General features: G+C 40.2%; 2 protein-coding genes across 3 annotated transcripts; one reads left to right on the plus strand and one right to left on the minus strand.

Annotated features, from left to right (window-relative positions):
• Positions 1 to 191: 191 nt before the first annotated feature.
• slc26a6l1 (solute carrier family 26 member 6, like 1) lies at positions 192 to 17848 on the minus strand. 2 transcript variants are annotated; one of them, XM_079627824.1, is made up of 21 exons: positions 17732 to 17848; positions 13018 to 13083; positions 12805 to 12905; positions 12575 to 12714; positions 12382 to 12492; positions 12055 to 12230; positions 11158 to 11322; positions 10915 to 11067; positions 10488 to 10570; positions 10036 to 10183; positions 9831 to 9944; positions 3489 to 3566; positions 3263 to 3358; positions 3017 to 3123; positions 2836 to 2905; positions 2503 to 2595; positions 1948 to 2058; positions 869 to 1273; positions 736 to 790; positions 473 to 618; positions 192 to 345 (listed from the first exon to the last, which is right to left on the minus strand). In XM_079627824.1, exons 3-21 carry the CDS (start codon positions 12858 to 12860, stop codon positions 322 to 324), a joined length of 2331 nt encoding a protein of 776 aa, XP_079483950.1. In that variant the 5' UTR covers positions 12861 to 12905; positions 13018 to 13083; positions 17732 to 17848; the 3' UTR covers positions 192 to 321. The 2 variants fall into 2 exon arrangements, with proteins under 2 accessions (XP_079483950.1, XP_079483949.1); XM_079627823.1 differs by lacking the exon at positions 17732 to 17848 and having other exon boundaries at positions 12805 to 13073.
• On the plus strand, positions 14359 to 18500 carry kbtbd12 (kelch repeat and BTB (POZ) domain containing 12; the record flags this gene model as incomplete). The annotated part of the gene is made up of 6 exons (XM_079627834.1): positions 14359 to 14517; positions 15640 to 16823; positions 17014 to 17284; positions 17485 to 17635; positions 17764 to 17961; positions 18331 to 18500. Exons 2-6 carry the CDS (start codon positions 15742 to 15744, stop codon positions 18498 to 18500), a joined length of 1872 nt encoding a protein of 623 aa, XP_079483960.1. The 5' UTR covers positions 14359 to 14517; positions 15640 to 15741.
• Between the last annotated feature and the right edge of the window lie 237 nt (positions 18501 to 18737).

Genomic DNA, 18737 nt, shown 5'->3' on the forward strand with positions numbered 1-18737 from the left:
TGTTTTATAATTTATAAAATGGTATAAATACAATTACATTACAATTAAAATTACCTGTTCGTATTGCCGTACTAATCAGTATAATTTACAATAATCCTTTACAAGTAAAATAAACCAAAGAATACAAACACAAAAATATTTAATTTAAACACCTACATTTTTATAACCAATTTAGAGAAAAGTATCAGACATGCTTCATTAGTCAAATGCTATTTGAGCATTAATTTCATGGACATAACTTGGAGAGGTTTACTTTTTTGTATATAGCTTGTATGAGCATGTAGAACAAGATGAATCATCAATCAAGAAATCAGTCTTCCCTCATAGTCGGGTACCACTTATATCCTGAAATGTGAAGTTAGAAATCATGTATATGATAATATTCAACAATCATTCCATAATCATATTCCATGTGTATATGTACTGTAAGTGTGATATTGGTGAGCACATATACTGTACATATAGAACCTACCAGAGCATTCTCATAGCTGTGGATGGTCACAGCCCCCCGATGCTTGTGACAGTACAGAACAGCATCATGCACAGTAGCAAAGACACGACCTTCAGTGATGACATCAGAGAAGAAGCCGCCACGCTCAAGCTGTTCCACCACCAGTGCTTGAGTGAAAAAATGAACAACCCACAAATCATTATAATCATTGACTAAATAAAACATCTAACAGGAAGGCTGATCTTTGATGTCCACTGTAACAGTAATGATGATAGACCCATTACCTTGACAGCCTGCCAAGTAAATATCCACATCGATCTCTCCAAAATCGCGGAATATCTACAATAAGAAATGGTGATGAGAGCTTGGTTGCAATGCAAAGTCACTTTTTCTCTGTTGGACGTTTGAAGCACTTACATTCCTTAATGTCTTAATGGCCACTGTATCAGTAAAGTTAGCAGTGGAGAAATCCAATATGATGGTATGGATGTCCCAGGTCCACTTCCCCAGGGATCCCAGAGAAACCCTCTCCAGATCCCTGCTTAAAGTGTCCTCGCTGCTGGAGTCCAGCGTGGTGGTGTCCCCGTCATGTAGATCTGACACTGACCCCAGGGTGGCGGTGTCAGGGTCAGTGCCCTTCAGGTACATCCAGGTGTGACAGCCATCAGATGTCCGTGCTGTCTCGGGTATTACAAACACTGTACTGTTTTCCCTCTCTCTCCAGCCAAGCTCTACCTCTCTGTGCATGTCTCCATTAGCTTCATCTTCCACTGTAAAAACAGACTTTTTGGATCGCTGAGAGGCTTCCCTGAGAGCTCTTTTCTGTAAAGGAAGAATGTAAGTGACAGTTCACAGATTTGCGCAGATGAATTCACTAGGTGTTTGACCATAGACATGCTGCCTTCCTGGATACATAGCAATCATTATGGAGTTATTTTAAAAGTGACTGTTTTGAAATGCTCTATATTGGCACACAAATAGCACTCTGCACAGGAAACATTTAATTTCAGTAGAGTTTGACATTATTATGTTGCTAAGCTAATATCATGAATATACACAGCACACACAAATATTATGTAGAATAATCCATTTGCAATTACTATTTTTATTGACGCTTCTCAGTGTTAAATTAAATGGTTTTTGGGTTGTTGTTTTTTGGTTTTGGTCCCAAATTTTTATAAATATAATATGTTTTCCCTGAGCTCATAAAAATCCATTCTGGGATTGACTTTTTATAATTTGGACAAAATGAGGTCAAAATCTTGTGAGGCAGCATAAGTACCGATATCTCTTGTAAAAGTACCGATATCTTTTGTATCTTTTTTTAACTTTGCGTCACCCATGCCACCTTTAAATGCTGCCTTTGTAAGATCACTAGGTTTTGGAACAGACTGAACATATATGATAGTACAGGATTAGGACTAGCTCATGTTAATGGTGCAGTTGATCATATCATTATCCAGTAACCATGGAAAGAGTTAGCAGAGATCTTCTACCTGTCTTTTAGCCTCTCTTCGGGCTCTTCGCTCTGCTCTCCTCTCTCTGCGCCTCTGCTTGGCCTCCTGTCTGCGCTTATAGGTGAGCATTTTCCCAATGTCCAGGCCACTCTGCGGAAACATTAGCAATTAATATGCATTAGCGAAAATAATATAGGTGTATCTTGAAACAGTGGTTCCCAAACTTTTTACTCCAACGACCCCCACTAACCACAAAAATATTCAAAGGACCCTAGGCCTAGTTTTATTTGTAAAACTTATTTTAATCTATGGGCACTCATAGTTTCTGTAATTAAAACATGACTAAAATATTTATTTTTTATTTTTTACTTTGTACATAATAAAATATTTTAGAGCTTGGCATAGTTGTTTTTGTTTACGTTTTGTCTAATAAATGATTTTGAGCCATCTTGTATGTAAGGCCCCCTTGGATGTTTGCTGAGGCCTCCTAGTGGGCCCCAGACCCCTGGTTGAGAACCACTGTGACATTCCAAAATACTGAAAAAGAAATACTGTATTGTATACCAAGTTCCAAACAAATAATTGTACTGGTACCTTTTTTTTAAGGGCCTCAAGATAAAGTTCAGCATTAGCAAAGTACATGGTGGCGGAAGAGCGAAATATGGTGATGCCTGGTACCTCCCTCACCTGCAAAACAAAAAGCATGATTGTGATAGGTCTGCTAAGGTAGATACATTGAAAATATAAAAAGTCACATAGTCGTAAGCGTAATGAAGTCTTGTTTGCTATTTAAATTGTCCTGATATTTCTGGAGTAATAGTGGGAAATGTGATTGATATTTCTTCATTTAGCAGGACTGCACAGGAATGAGGGCCTTTTTTGTTTATTTGCCTATTTATTGCAGTTAAAAATGTATGTAATACTCACCTCTTTGTGTGTCTCCATATCTAGATATAGCTCAGTGCCAGGGAGGTGTCCCAGTAGTGAATAACTGGGCCTGAGACACAGAGAAGTCATGCGATAAGGTCAGATTTGATGCAGTAAGAGAATAAAGCAGATGACAAGAGCGAGAAACACTGTTGAAAGATAAGCAAGGAAAGACTCCAACCGTTGAGTTCTGAAGATAACAGAGAGTAGAGCAAAACCCATGGAGGCACCCAGACCCATATCCAAATTAAAGAGCACAGTAGACACATATGTCACCAACCATATCAACTACAAACACAAAAACAGAGCATAGAGATGACTCAATAAGTACAGATAAACCAATACTTTGGGTAAGCGATTCAGATGAATCTCAGTAAGCACCACTAAATGCTTGCAGATTTTTGGTGGAGACTGTAGCATAACTTACTAGATCAATCTTGCAACTACGCCACAGTGTGACTATGTCATAGTACTGCTTGAACATTCCCTTCAGATTCACAAAGACAATGGCAGCAAGAACTGCCTAGAGAGACAAAGAATGGAAATTCTAGTAATAATTTATTCATAGCTCATAGAAAAATAATGAATCTATAAAGTAAAAATAGCTTGGTAATCTGACTCATAGTCTGCACAGAGGATTGTTTTATACATACCTTGGGCAGCTCCTGAAAAAGTGAGCCTAACTTTAGTACGGTCACCAGTACTATTACACCAGACACTACTCCTGCAATCTAAACAAACACAATGTGATGAGCAAACGTAGTGAAGGGTTGGTCAAAATCCCTTGTCTCTTCAGTCATTTATATATATATTTAATTCTATATCCTTTTGAATGCTTACATTACTTTTATACAAATCAATAATCAAATATATGCATTATCACATAATCATTTCTATATTCTTTTGTGCTTGTGAAATTATATTTTTCTCTTGAGAGCAATGCAATTTCTCTCCCTTTCTTCCTGAGGAGCTATGTTTTGGCTAACTGATAATACGAAGCTCAAGCACTCTTTGGCCTTGGCGATGTTATTTGGTGGTGTTCTGTGAGTGTGTATTTGACTTTCTACATAGGCACGGGGGACACAACGCTCAGCCGTACTGGCGCTCTCCTCTAACCTGCGAGGTCAACGCTGACCTAAATCTAAGGATTGGCGACAGCTATCCTAACTAATGGCGATAGGCACCTTTTATCTGCTCACATGTGTGAAATTGTTTATGGTTCTATATTCTCTTAGCGAATCAGATGTATGATGATGCTATGCTTGCCCTTGCAAAATGGTATAATTGGTGTATGATTTTGTGTAAGGTAGAGTTGGCTTGCGACCTCCTCGTGAGACTTTGACGCTCGCTCTACCGATGAAACTGCAAACTATTCTTCAGTAAATTTTTATCTTTTTGATTGAACCTCACGACTCTTGGTCATCTTTTCTACATATCTGGTCTCGGGTCTTATAACTGTTACCCCCCTAACAGTTTGGTGGAGGATTGGCGGGAAACCATTCTGTGGTGACATCTCTGGCAAATCAGCAAACAAGGTAGAAAGATTTGATTAATTATTAGGGCTGTCTGATTGGAAGAGATTTTGAAGGGGAACGGGAGAGCTTCACTCCGACGAGGCGAGTGAAGATTATTTATACTACGAGAGTATAAAGGGTTGCTGTTTTGTTTAAAACAGCAAAAGTGAAACGCACTCTGTGGGGGCCCAGTGGGGCAATACTGGTGTGGTACACCACCCCAGCAGAGGGCGTCCCTGGATTAGGTCCAGTGGCACCGCAAAACCTGATCAATCTCTTCCATCTCAGATAGGGGATCCCCGAAGTTAGTGATTCAGGCAGATAGGGAACAAGATGTTAGTTAAATCAATAAAATAAAATTAAAAATAGTAAAATATAGGGTTGTTTGCCAGGGATGCATCAGGAACGGTCCCAAACAAATAAATATATATATAGTGTGACCCAAATTGGCATAGACCAGTTTTATGTGACTTGGGAAGCGAAACATAATTTGCAGTTTCATTGTGTAGAAGTCTCACTGTTGTTGCTAAACGTATTTTTCCGCCAAATTTATTGTTGTTGCTGCTAAATCTTTTTTCTGTGGTGGTTTTTCATCTGTGACCAATAAGAATGACTGATAAAGAAAAAAGTCCTGACCAAATGGAGGAGAGCGAACGCTGTAAACAGCTCTGCTCTGACGAGCTCAAATCAAAGAAATACGCACAGCTCATTAAGAAAATGGTCAGTCAGGGGTTTGATTCTGAGTGGAAAATCACACAGCAGTTAGACTGGCTGCAAACAAAAAAAGAAGCTGAAAGTCAAATTTTTATCCGTGTTTGCCCTATTCATGGATTTGTAAGATGGGTGGTCCAGCTTGATTGCTCAACGTGATAGGATGACAAAAATTATCGGACGAGAGATAGGATCTGATCTGTGCAGTTAGAGTGAAGGTCTAAAGGCAGTGTGTGATCAGGCTGAGAGAGCTGCGAAATGTGAGACGGTCTCTCGTGCTCCCTCCGCCCCCACCATCTCTTCTCAGACTGTTCAGGCGGCAGCTTTAGCCGGTCAGACTGAGAACCATTATGATGGACCCTATACTGAGGTGCGCGGACTGTTGAATGTGGCTGTTGTAACCAATCGATCTTGAAATCACTTCTGAAACTTTGTATATACAAGGTCTAAATGGCAAACAGGTGTATCACAAATCTGTTTCTGTCCCTCTAACCATTTCTAACTCTGAAAATGTATATTAGACTGAATTTTGGGTAGGAGAAAACACTGTAGGGACAATTATTGGTGTTTACATTTTGAAAAACCTTGAAGCTGATGTTTTGCTTTCTAAAAATAAGCTAGTGCTTGGCTGCAATGAAACAATTCGCTTATCTCAGACTGGCCCCCACCATGAGGAGAGATGTGCAGTGGCTGATTCTGTGAGTATCGCTGAAGTTTATAATTTCTAAATTCCCAAATGTATGGGCAAAAGACAAATATGATTGTGGTCTGGCACAGATTCAGCCTCTGAGCATTCCAGGTCCCTTGCATGAAGCCAAAAGACAATACCCTTTGAGAAATGAAGCACGAGAGGGAGCTGAAACTATTCAGACTGTTTTGAAGGCCCTCCAAAACGGGGGATTCAAAGTGAACTTGAAGAAAGCACAGCTAGCATTACCTGAAGTGACTTATCTGGGACAGATTGTGGGGGTGCGTGGCCGACGCATCCCCCCCGAACGAGTTAAAGCTATTATTGAACTTCCAAAGCCAAACACTGTCACTGGTTTAAGGCAAGTGATGGGTCTTTTGAATTACTGCCGCCAGTATGTTTCTGAATAGACTAAACTCTCTAAACCACTCACAGAGGCACTGAAAGGAGGAAGACCTGGATCGGATTTGATCGACTGGACTGAGGAGATGGAGGAGGCTTTCGTGAGTATCAAAGAAACTCTTGCTTCCTCCCCAGCATTACGACATGCCGATGCCAGCAGGCCTTTCCACCTATGGACATGGGTGGGGACCCGGTCTTACTCCGCTGCTCTGGGTCAAAAGGTTCTGGGCCGGAACTCGTATGGGATGGTAGGATATTATTCTGCTCCTATTTCTGTTTCAATGGCAGGGCAACATCCGTGCCTGTTGATATGTGACTGTGCAGAGTGGGCAGTGACATTGTGACACATCAAAAGGTGATACTGCACACCAGACACCAGATTTTGAAACTGTTAACAAATACCCGTTTAGGCTCCATCTCTAATCAACGACGAGCCAAATAGGAGACCACTCTCTTGAGTAAAAATGTGGACATACAAATTGACATTGAAACTGCTATCAATCCTGCCTCCTTGCTTCCAGAAGAAGGAACTGCACACAACTGTGCCCGACTGATCGAGGCGGACAGCCAAAGCCCTCTTCAATCTGAACCCCTGTCTAATGCTATGAACTTGTTCATGGACGGCTCCAGCTTTCATGAGCAGGGAACACGCTTCAGCCCCGTATGGAGGCGCAGGGGATTTCTGACTACTGCAGGACTTCCTATCTCACATCAACAGCAGGTACAAGAACTTATGAATGCCTGTGATCTTCCCGCAGAAGGAGCAGTCATCAAAGTCACCGGGCACGCTACTGACAGCTCCCCGGAAGCCAAAGGGAACCACGCTGCAGACGCTGCTGCCAGAGAGGCTGCAAAACTGACTGAATCATGTGTGAGTGTGATGACTCTTTCCCTTCAGGAGAATGAAACTTCCAGAGACATTTTTGAACTTTATGCAGAGGATGACCCTGAAGAGATAGAACAGTGGACAAAGTTAGGAGCACAGAAAAATTCTGAAGGACTTTGGAAATTTAATGGACGCTTTGTTTGCCCTGTTTCTGCTCGAACGGAACTTATGTCCTTGTATCATGGGTTGGCACATGCAGGGCCTGAGAAATTACATGCAATGATTTCAAAAACCTGGTGGTGGCCAAGGCTGAGGGCTTCTTGCAATGATTTCTGTAAGAGATGTTTAGTATGCCTTAAGGTTAATTCTTCCTCAAAGCTGAAAATTCCCTTAGGACATGCCCCTCGACCTCAGGGTCCGTGGACACACCTCCAAATTGATTTCATAGGTCCATTGCCCCCTAGTGGAGGGTTCACATACATTCTAATGATTGTTGATCTTTTCTCCAGATGGGTGGAGGCATTTCCACTGAGAAACTGCACCGCAGACGCAACCGCAAAAGTAATGTTGAATGAAATTTTCCCAAGATGGGGCTTACGCTTACAAATTGATTCAGATCAGGGTACACATTTCACGGGAAAGGTAAGGAAAAATGTCATGAAATTGATGGGAGTGAAGCAACACTTCCACATCCCGTTTAGGCCTCAGTCTAGCGGCTCCATTGAACGTACAAACAGAACACTCAAAACGTCATTGAGAAAGAGATTGTTGGAGTGGGGGAAGGGGTGGCACGCAGCTGTTCCAATGATTCTTTTAAGTCTGAGAGCCAGCCCTAACAAAACTACTCAGATCAGTCCTTTTGAAATAATGACAGGTCGTTACATGCGACTGCCTTGGGATGCTCCCCTGCAACATGAGGGACCGTCCGGGCCGTTGAAAGATGCTTTGCAAAATTATCTGAAGGCTTTGGATAACTGTTTACGCGATACACGAGTTAGTGTCAGTGTCCGACAAGCAGAGAGAGATAATGTTGAGCAAGAAGACATGCCGGCCTTGCCTGAAATAGGTGACAGTGTAATGTTGCAAAGAGAGATTGTTTCTCCTCTAGGTCCAAAATTTTATGGACCTTTCCAGGTGCTCTTGACAACTAATACATCTGTTTTACTTGACAGAGGGGTTCTGGGTACTGTCTGGAGACATTGGTCACAGGTGAAACCACTCGATAAAGGTTCCAACCAAATCACCGCATCATAATAACGAACTGTCTCGTAAAGGTCTGTCATTTATATGTGTGATAGTGTAAAAATTCTGTAACAATGTTTTACCATTACAGATGGCGGAATCCGACGATAAGCTGCTAATTCTTTAGGAAAGTGAGGCGGGCCATCATTCGATTGGTACTCCCTCTCTCGTTTGTGGCTTTGATTATAATAGCCTTATCATTCCTGATGTGGATTCAGATTTCAATTTGGACCGGTAGACTTCATGCGTTCTCCACTCACTGGGATTGTGAGGAGATTGATAACCGTCCATCATGGGTTCAATACCCATGCCTAAATTCAACTGAGGGTCTAAAATTTAATTCCAACCATGTATCAGAACGTTAATGATCGCTGCTATCGCTTGGACGGAAATGAGACGGTGACCTTTTGGCTTGGTCACTCCCCAAATTATCCCGGTAATACCCTCATTATGCAAAAAGGTCGGTGGGATAGAAGTGGAGGCGTGGGTTGGCTCTTCCATGTTTTTGTGTGTGTATGTGTGTTCGTTTCTTCTTCTCATATATTTGCAGGTCTTCTTGCAGTAAATTGAATCCTGTTGAGGAGGAAAGCAGACTGATCAAGCTGACAAACCAAATCGCCTGATCGATAAACTGAGGAAGAACAACATTGATGCCCTGTTGTGAGTGGAAGGTGGGAGAGCCTTGGAATGGGGACTGGAATTTTTAGTTTCCAGCATGTCCGTAAAGAGGCGAAGAGACTTTTGTGACCCGCCAGGGAAGCATTTGTCACCACTCCACCTTCCGTAGTGACCTCACTTGTTAGACCAGACGTGGCGGTATTGGACCCCACATAGGTCTAAAACGGGGGACTGAAGGGTTGGTCAAAATCCCTTGTCTCTTCAGTCATTTATATATATATTTAATTCTATATCCTTTTGAATGCTTACATTACTTTTATACAAATCAATAATCAAATATATGCATTATCACATAATCATTTCTATATTCTTTTGTGCTTGTGAAATTATATTTTTCTCTTGAGAGCAATGCAATTTCTCTCCCTTTCTTCCTGAGGAGCTATGTTTTGGCTAACTGATAATACGAAGCTCAAGCACTCTTTGGCCTTGGCGATGTTATTTGGTGGTGTTCTGTGAGTGTGTATTTGACTTTCTACATAGGCACGGGGGACACAACGCTCAGCCGTACTGGCGCTCTCCTCTAACCTGCGAGGTCAACGCTGACCTAAATCTAAGGATTGGCGACAGCTATCCTAACTAATGGCGATAGGCACCTTTTATCTGCTCACATGTGTGAAATTGTTTATGGTTCTATATTCTCTTAGCCAATCAGATGTATGATGATGCTATGCTTGCCCTTGCAAAATGGTATAATTGGTGTATGATTTTGTGTAAGGTAGAGTTGGCTTGCGACCTCCTCGTGAGACTTTGACGCTCGCTCTACCGATGAAACTGCAAACTATTCTTCAGTAAATTTTTATCTTTTTGATTGAACCTCACGACTCTTGGTCATCTTTTCTACATATCTGGTCTCGGGTCTTATAACTGTTACCCCCCTAACAGTTGATATATAAATGCATGCATTCGCTAAGTTGTACAAATGCATTCGTCTTGCCTGTGTCTTGCCTCCTGTGGTTTCCTGTATGAGACTGCGAGACATAGAAGAACAAACTGAAAAACACTGGAAAAAACCTCCGACTGTATTACTGAGACCCAAAGCCACCAGCTCCTATAACACAGTCAGAAAAAGACAGAGATCAGCTGTGTAATGTTAGTTATCTGATTGTCTATTCCTATACGTGTTATGGTGATTTACCCACCTGGTTGCTTTCTACTTTGTAACCATGTTTCAGAGCGAAGGTTTTGCCCAAAGAGATAGAAATGGCATAACCCACAATGGCTATTGCAAAAGCATCGAACACCACCTCAGAAAAGACACGGGTGTTTGGAACCCCGGGAGGCTGAAGTCTGAGAAAACACATCAGAATGAAATATCATAAGTCATTTAACATTTAATAAGTCATATTTGATTTTTACATTTTCTGAAGAAAATGTGAGTGAGCCAAAACAATGCTAGTGTTGCTATGCAGATGCTAATGTGTTCTGAATAGTTTTAACGTGTTGGTAGGTGGTTGCTAGGGTGTTGCTCAAGTCCCCCAAATAAATGGTAACAATAATAATATTGTAATGCTTGCCTTCCCAAACACCACTAACTGAGAGAAAAAAATATATATTATTTAAAAATACAAATATTTTTGATGTGAAAACTCACCCACTTGGGATCTCGCCAACGACTGATATCTTATAGCTTTCATTCAGCCGAGTGTAGAATGATATAACGGTCGCCACTACAATCTAGCATAAAAGCAAATACAAACTTTCATGAATTTCATGAGCTAAGGGTAAGATTATGTTAATGATTCCTTTGTAGTAAATAAGAAGCCAAACTAGGTGCAATTAGTTATTAGGAGATATGATGCAAACACTATAATGCAGAGTTGAAATGCTGACTACACAGATTAATAGCAGAGAGGGCATCAAGGAAAGGCACTACAGACAGATACAACAGAGATACTGGTTTAGAGATTTAATGAATCCTTTTAAATAAAATTTTTACTAAGTACAACTTATGGGTAGGATTGAATCAAACAATGAAGAAGAGAAGCAGATAGTATTTAGATTTTTTTTGGATTACATACAGTGCAGAGTTCCACTGGAATAGGCACCAGCAGTTTATGCCTGAGCGCATTGTTCAGCTCTTTGGCAGTGATGAGAACCACAATGGCCACAACACTAGCCAGCAGAGTTGGGAGATGAGTCTCTGGCAACAGCTTAACCAAGTCTGCAAGAGTCTACACAGAGAAATTACAGTTATGCTTAAGTCTGCATGTATTGAGGCATGCATATCTAATGCATGTTTCTGTTTGTTAGATTGTACTCACATAGACAATAGACAGGGGTCCATTGAAGCGCTTGGGTGAGACTCCAAGGATGTACTTTAACTGGGCTACTACAGCATGAGCGGATGCAGCTGTGGTATAACCTCTGACCAACGGCTCTGAAAGATACGTACCAACAAACCCAAACTGCACCAAGCCTAATACAACCTAAGAGTGAGAATGCAAGATTGTATTTAACTCTAATGTGAAACTGATATATTATAATTCATGTGGAATAGTGGATATATGTACAGTAGTTTGGGGTCGATTAAGATTTAAGATTAAGTTGAGACTTTTTATTATTTTCAAAAAAGTTTCTTATGCTCACCAAGGCTGCATTTGTTTGATCAAAAGTGCAGTAAAACAATAACACTGTGAAATATTATTATAATTTTAAATAATTTGTATATATTAAAAAAAAATTTTTATAATAATTCAGCAGCCATTACTCCAGTCTATATAGTGTCAGAATATCCTTTTGAAATCATGCTGATTTAGGGCTCAAAAAACATTTATTTGTATTATTATTAAACTGTTGTGCTGCTTGATATTTTTGTGGAAACTAATATCTTTGATGAATAGAAAGTTCAAAAGAATAACATTTATTTGAAATAGAATTCAAAACATTGTAAACTTTAACATTGTAAATGTCTTTACTTTCACTTTTAATCAATTTAATGCATTGTTGCCGAATAAGTATTATTTCTTAAAACAGCAAACTTACTGACCCCAAACTTTTGAGTAGTATATATATATATACTACTCAACTATATACACCGGTATATATATATATATATATATATATATATATATATATATTTACTATATGTATATTTATAAATGACATGGCTTTTTAGGTATATACATTTTTGTGTGTTTGTTTGTGTTTTTATTTATCACCTGAATAAGTCCTCCCAGTACAGTGGTGGCAGCAGCAACCTGTACTCTGTAGAAGTCCCTAGATACGATATCCACTTCTTCAGTCACATTAGTGCCATTGTAAATAAGGAAATCTGCATCTGGGGCCAGTCTCTCTGTCACACTACCAATCATAATACTGAGGATAGTAAATGTGCCTGCGAGCACACACACACACAAAATTAGAACATTGTGAAGTTCAATGACAATATACACAGGATTCAAGCAGAAAATAATCCATTTAGACTAAATAAAATCAACTAAAGTTAATAATTTTCATTAGTGTTCAAATATAAATTAGGCTCTCACCTATGGAGATGTGTCTGGAGGTCCCAAAAATAAAATAAATTAATGGGGGGTAGAGGGATGTGTAGAGTCCAAATACTGGGGGCAACGAGGCCAGCAAAGCATATGCCATTCCTAAAACACACAAATACAAGGTCTCAAACAAAGATGATCCTGTATGTTTTAATCATTAAAAAGACAAGAAACATGCTTTTACCCTGTGGAAGGTGCATAATGCCCACACTGATGCCAGAAATGAGATCCGGCATGCCATAATCCCAGATGGAGTAACGGGGCAACCAGGACAGAACAGGCAAGAAACCAACTATGGTACGTTTTAGTTTGGGTACCGAACAGCTAAAAAAAAAAAAAAAACATAAAAGGAAACACTTAAAAACAATGCTGACTTTATTCACACTAACAGTTGCTTTCATGGCTATATCTTACCTGAGTGATTTCTTCAGCCAATGGGAGATGGGAAGGTTGATCTGGGAATCGTCCATTCTTTGTGATCGCTCTTTTAGCCTCTGTTCATCTATAACCTCTCTCTGTATACAAAACTCTGCATTTCCTGAGTCCATTTTCTCTATTTTGTGCAGTATACTATAATTGGCCTGTGTCAAGATAAAAATTAATTACAAAGCACAAAATTACACTGACCTCAGTACATCAATACAACTTCATAAAGCTTTCTGCGTGACAGTAATCTCTGATATCCCTCTAAAGCTGTGTGAGATATTTAAAAGGGGAGATAATGAGGTTGGTTGAAGCTGTGCTTTCTACTAATCATTAACTTAAAAACAAGTAATAGCATGTAATCATTGTAATGGATACATACAATTTCAGAAGCATTAAATGAGCAAAACAAGCAAACAAAAATATTGCCAGTATGCATGTCATTATAGAACATTTTTATTATAAAAAAGCCCTGATCGTTATCCCTCAACTCTTCTTATTTTAGTGCAGATGCTGACTCAGACTTTCCTCTTGTGTTCATTAGTAGCTACTTTGTGCACTCTAAGGTAAACTGCAATGGAAACTTTGTCGGTTCCAGTAGAAAATTCCGTTGTGATGTGCAGCATATTATGAATGAATGACCCCCACCCCCCAAAAAACAGGACAGGAAGAGATGTTTTGACATCATTCATCCTGTAAATTTGCAACACATGAAGTGGTCCTTAAAATGGCTTTAAATGAATGGAATGGGGAGTTAGTGCAGGGGGGGTTAAAGGTTTAACAGCTCTCCTCTGTGGTTAATATATTAATAATTGAGTAGTGTAGGCCTCTGACTTGTACCGATTACACTTGTGATCCTATTTTTACATTGAAAAAAAAAATAGGGGGCATAGGGGGGCTATTTTAAGATATCTGTTTGTACAGTTGGCACAGTATGAGTTCAGGGGAAAATTTTTAATAAATAAAAAAAATTAAAAAACAAAAAAAAAAAAAAACAGTTGGCTTAGTCTTTACTGCCTTTAAAAGTCTTTACATCCCCACAACAAAAATGTAAATTTGCATGTAAAAGCATGGCACATTGCAGAGTTTCAGAAACAAACTTAAAAATAAAGGAAATTAATTTGTAATAATATAACTATAAAAGTTTAACATTGTTTACTAAGAAGTATTTAATTGAATCAAATACTAGTTCTGGATTTGCTTCATCCAAAACTTGTTAACACAAATACAAATTAATGTATAAATAGCCATTATTGCACCAAAAGTAACTGTTAAGAAGCTGCATTAAAGAACCAATGCTTACACATAGATTGTGTGGTCTCTTTAAGAGCATGATGGGGTGAAATTTGACCTTGCTCTCATGTACTGAGGGCCTTTCCTCAGATTCCATGAGAGAAATACAAACAAATAAGCATAAGTGACAGTAATAAATAAATAAAAACTTATACACAAGCTGTAATATAAAGTTATGTTCAGTGATAAAGAAAACTAGTTGAATATTTTTCCCTTCAGTAGTTTGACTAATCATGGTCTATATTTAGCGCTGTTGCTCAGTGGGAATGGCCCTGGAAGGTTGAGTACAGAGCATGCTCCCTCTCCCAGTGTTTACTGTCAGACGCAAAGCAGCAAGCGTGTTTGTGTCGAGTGTGGGGTAATGGACGAATTGTTGCCTGAAGGCAGACACCACAGGAAGCCAGAGATCTGGTACGATTCATTGATGCATGTGCTAATATAATGCGATAGACTTCGCTTGTTGCCAATACTGCTACTGATACAACAATAACTGTCTTTTTGTTGACATGTCGGAGCATTGACCCGTTGAGCACCAGAGCCGGACAGTAACGGAGTACATTTACTTGAGTACAGTACTTAAGTACAATTTTGAGGGATCTGTACTTTACTCGAGTATCATTTTTGGGGAGTACTCATGACTTTACTCAAGTACATTTGAGAGGCAAATATTGTACTCTTTACTCCACTACATTTCTATCCTTGACCGTGAGTACTGAGTACCCGTTACTTCTAAAAAAAAAAAAAAAAAAAAAAAAAAAAAATTCTCGGAAACCCTCAATTTGCCTCTCAAGCGTGACTGGATTGTGCAGGCGTCACTGATTGGGACAGCCTATCAGCAATCACCTTTCAGAGGTGTAGTTCAGAGGTGTGTCAGAACATTGCTATATTGCCTTCTTTGCTGGTTTAGGTTTATTGATTTGATTGATGAAAAAACAGAGAAACTCACATGTACACACAATTGTTAGTTCAAATGTGGGAGCAAAAAATCCATTAAAACTCTAGCAGAGGTTTGTCAGAGCGTTGCCATTGTGCTTGCCTTGTGGGCAAGTGCGAAATGTTAAATAAAGCAACGTGGTAAAAATATGAAAATTACTTCAATTACTTGATTTTACTTTCAATTCCTTTTACATTCTCCAAGGTATTAACATTAACATTTTTCACAACTCCATGTAGGACGTTTCTGTACATAAATGTAAGCACTGTGGCAGTAGTAATGCAATATTTAGAAAATGTACTCTTGGTACTCAAGTACTTTTAAAAACAAGTACTTCAGTACTTTTACTTAAGTAGACATCTGACTGTAGTACTTTTACTTGTACTTGAGTAAAATTTAGCAAGGGGTATCTGTACTTTTACTCAAGTAATGAAGCTGTGTACTCTGTCCGCCTCTGTTGAGCACTGACCCTTAGAGCAAGATAAAATTATTGGTGCATTAAAATTAACCTTCTTTAAAGTTCTGTGGATTACTGAGGGTGCCCTAGCATGTCGCAGCAAGTTGTCATTTGCTAAAAAATATATTTTTTATCTCTTCAGATGCATGTTCCTTGACATTCTTTTAAGGACCTTACAGGATGTATTTAGGCTAAGGCTAACACTTCTTCAAGCTAAGCTATCAAGACAAAAAACAACAACTAAATGGATCTGAGAGCCAAGCATGGTTTGACGCTGTTGGAACAGCTAAACCGAATGCGGGATGCTGAGCAGCTAACAGACGTGGTTCTAATCGCTGAGGGTGTTAGCTTCCCATGCCACCGTGCGGTGCTTTCTGCCTTCAGTCCATACTTCCGCGTAATGTTCACCTGTGGCCTGCGCGAGTGTACCAACCGTCAAGTGGTGTTAAAAGACATGCCGGCACAAAGCCTGGCCCTTTTGCTAGAATACATGTACAGCTCCAAACTTCCACTCACTGCAACCAATGTGCAGGGCATCTCTGTTGCTGCTTTTCTTCTACAAATGGATGATGTGTTCAGTCGTTGTCAGATCTATATGACCGACAACATGGATGCTTCCAATTGCCTGGGAATCTATTTTTATGGCCGGGATCTAGGGGCTGAGGAGTTGGCCGACCAGGCTCAGCGGTATCTGCGGCAGCACTTCACTGAAGTGTGCCTTGGGGAAGAGGTGCTGGAGTTGGAGGCTCACCAGTTAGGGGTGTTATTGGGCTCAGATGACCTTAATATTTCACGGGAGGAGAGCATTTTGGATGTGGTGATGCGCTGGGTGAAGTACAGTCCGGGGGGTGTAGGGTCAGTGGAAGAGAACCGGGCCAGGTACCTCCCAGAACTCTTGAAGAAGGTACGTCTTCCACTGGTGGGTGTGGATTACTTGAAGGGGACGATGAAAAGGAACACAGCACTGCTAGCTGATGTCGAATGCCTTGAGATAATGGAAGAGGCAATTGAAACTGCAAGCTTGGATTCAGATGCTCCACCCCGCCGACTGAAGCTGCGCTACGGTATGGAGACCACAGACCTCCTGCTCTGCATTGGTAATGATGGCGGAGGGATACGCTCACGTTATGGAAGCTACACCGAGCGCAGCTTTTGTTATGCTCCCAACACCGGGCGGACTCTTTTTATCACCTCCCCACGATACGGTGATGCACTTGGATATGTCTTTGCTGGAGTGGTAACTGAGAGGAATGAAATTGTTGTGGCAGGAGAGCTGGGAGCCAGAAGGATGGCGAGGCAGAAAGACAGAAACGTCGAGATTTTCATGTGAGGCTTCTGCAGGAAAAAATGACAGTAATACTTGATAATTCAACATCAAATATACTGTATAAAGCAAAACCTTAAACTAATGTGTTTATTAGAGCACCTAAAATTTAAATGAGAGAAAATATATCACGTTATTACAGACAGTAAAACATACAGTTCAAAAATCTAATATTTGCTATGTGCTTATCAGGTACAACAAGGAAGCCCAAGGATCCTGGAAACACTTGAGCTCAGCAGAATATCGTGACTCTTATGCATTGAGCTCTTTGGGAGACAACCTGTATCTGATTGGAGGTCAGATGAAGCTGAAGAACCAGTACCTCATCACCAACAGTGTTGAGCGCTGGTCTCTACAGGGTGGGCCATGGCGAAGTGGTGCCCCTCTGCCCATGCCCCTTGCCTATCACAGTGTAGTTCGGATGAAGGGTCGAATTTATGTGCTTGGGGGACGGACTCCACAGGTAATATACCAAAATAGTGGAAATTTGTCATCTTTATATTGCAGAAGAAGAGTCATAAGAATGGAGGCTGGATGGTGAAAACACAATAAATCATTATAATTAGGAAAATAATCAAAGTGGGGGAGCACAGTAAGTGTGTATTTATTGCCTTCTCTCTTTCCCTCTAATGCACCTGTTCTGCCATGTCTCATGAATGGCAGTCATACCGCACAGATGACGAGCCTGACCGTATGAGTAATCGCCTGCTTGAATATGACCCCGAGAACAACAAGTGGAGTGAACTTGGCCCTATGAAATATTCAAAATACCGTTGCAGCGCAGTCGCACTCAATGGGGAAATCTATGTACTGGGTGAGAATGTCAACAGGATGAGTGCAATATGACAATTTATTTCATTAAAAAGTAAAGCTAGGCATCACCCATGGAATGACAAAGATTATACTGTACTGTAAAATGAGCTTCAGTGTCTCCTTCTGCAGGTGGTATTGGGTGTGAAGGTGTGGATCGCGGCCAGTCACGTCACTGCCTTCATGTAGTAGAGATCTACAACCCTGATGGCGATTTCTGGAGGGATGGTCCTCCTTTACCATGGTCTCTCCTATCACTTCGCAGCAATGCATCAAATGCGGGTGTTGTTGATGGAAAACTTTATATCTGTGGATACTACAAAGGAGCAGGTAAATATTGAAATATATTGTAATATCAGTATCAGTCCACTTAGGCATCTTTACACAGCTGAGTTAAGGCTGTTCTGTGCCTGTTCAAAATTCTGTGTAAAGGTGCAATGCAGCGTAAAAAAACAGATTAAATTATGCCTGCTCTGACCCACCTTAACCCCTAGTATAACAAAATGCAGTTAAAATTGTTGTGTAAATGCATTTATGCTACCTCTGAGCAGCATTAAACATAATTGCCACTTCAGAAGCACTTTTGTGCCACCTTTACAGTGTAAATTTGGCATTAGTTTAGCATTGAACAGTAATCTATGTAATACTCTGTGGCCATTCAAAATAGACAACATTGTAAGTACTCCACTCTTTCCAAAGATCGTCATGATGCCATCACTAAAGACATCCTGCAGCTGGATCCCTGGGAAAATGTATGGACTGTAGTGGCAAAGCAGGCTCTGATGCACGACAGTTACGATGTATGTTTGGTGGCAAATCTGAACCCTCGTGGACTCATACCCCCTCCTGCTGACTTGGTAGAGGAATGACAACAATCTCTCCGAAAACGATTTCTCATGAAAAATCATGCAATTTATATTATTCACATGACAGAATTCCTCTTCTGTCACGTGAATAATATAAATTGCATAATTTTTATCCTCCTGCCAGAAAACTGTATATATGGACTATGGGTTTCATAAATAGATATTAATTTTTACTTTATAATTCTGCGAGCGCTTTAGGGATTTTGTTGTTGTCGACATTTTGGGATTTTAGATATTACA

This window comes from Phoxinus phoxinus, assembly GCF_949152265.1.
Source record: "Phoxinus phoxinus genome assembly, chromosome: 11".
NCBI lineage: Eukaryota > Metazoa > Chordata > Actinopteri > Cypriniformes > Leuciscidae > Phoxinus > Phoxinus phoxinus.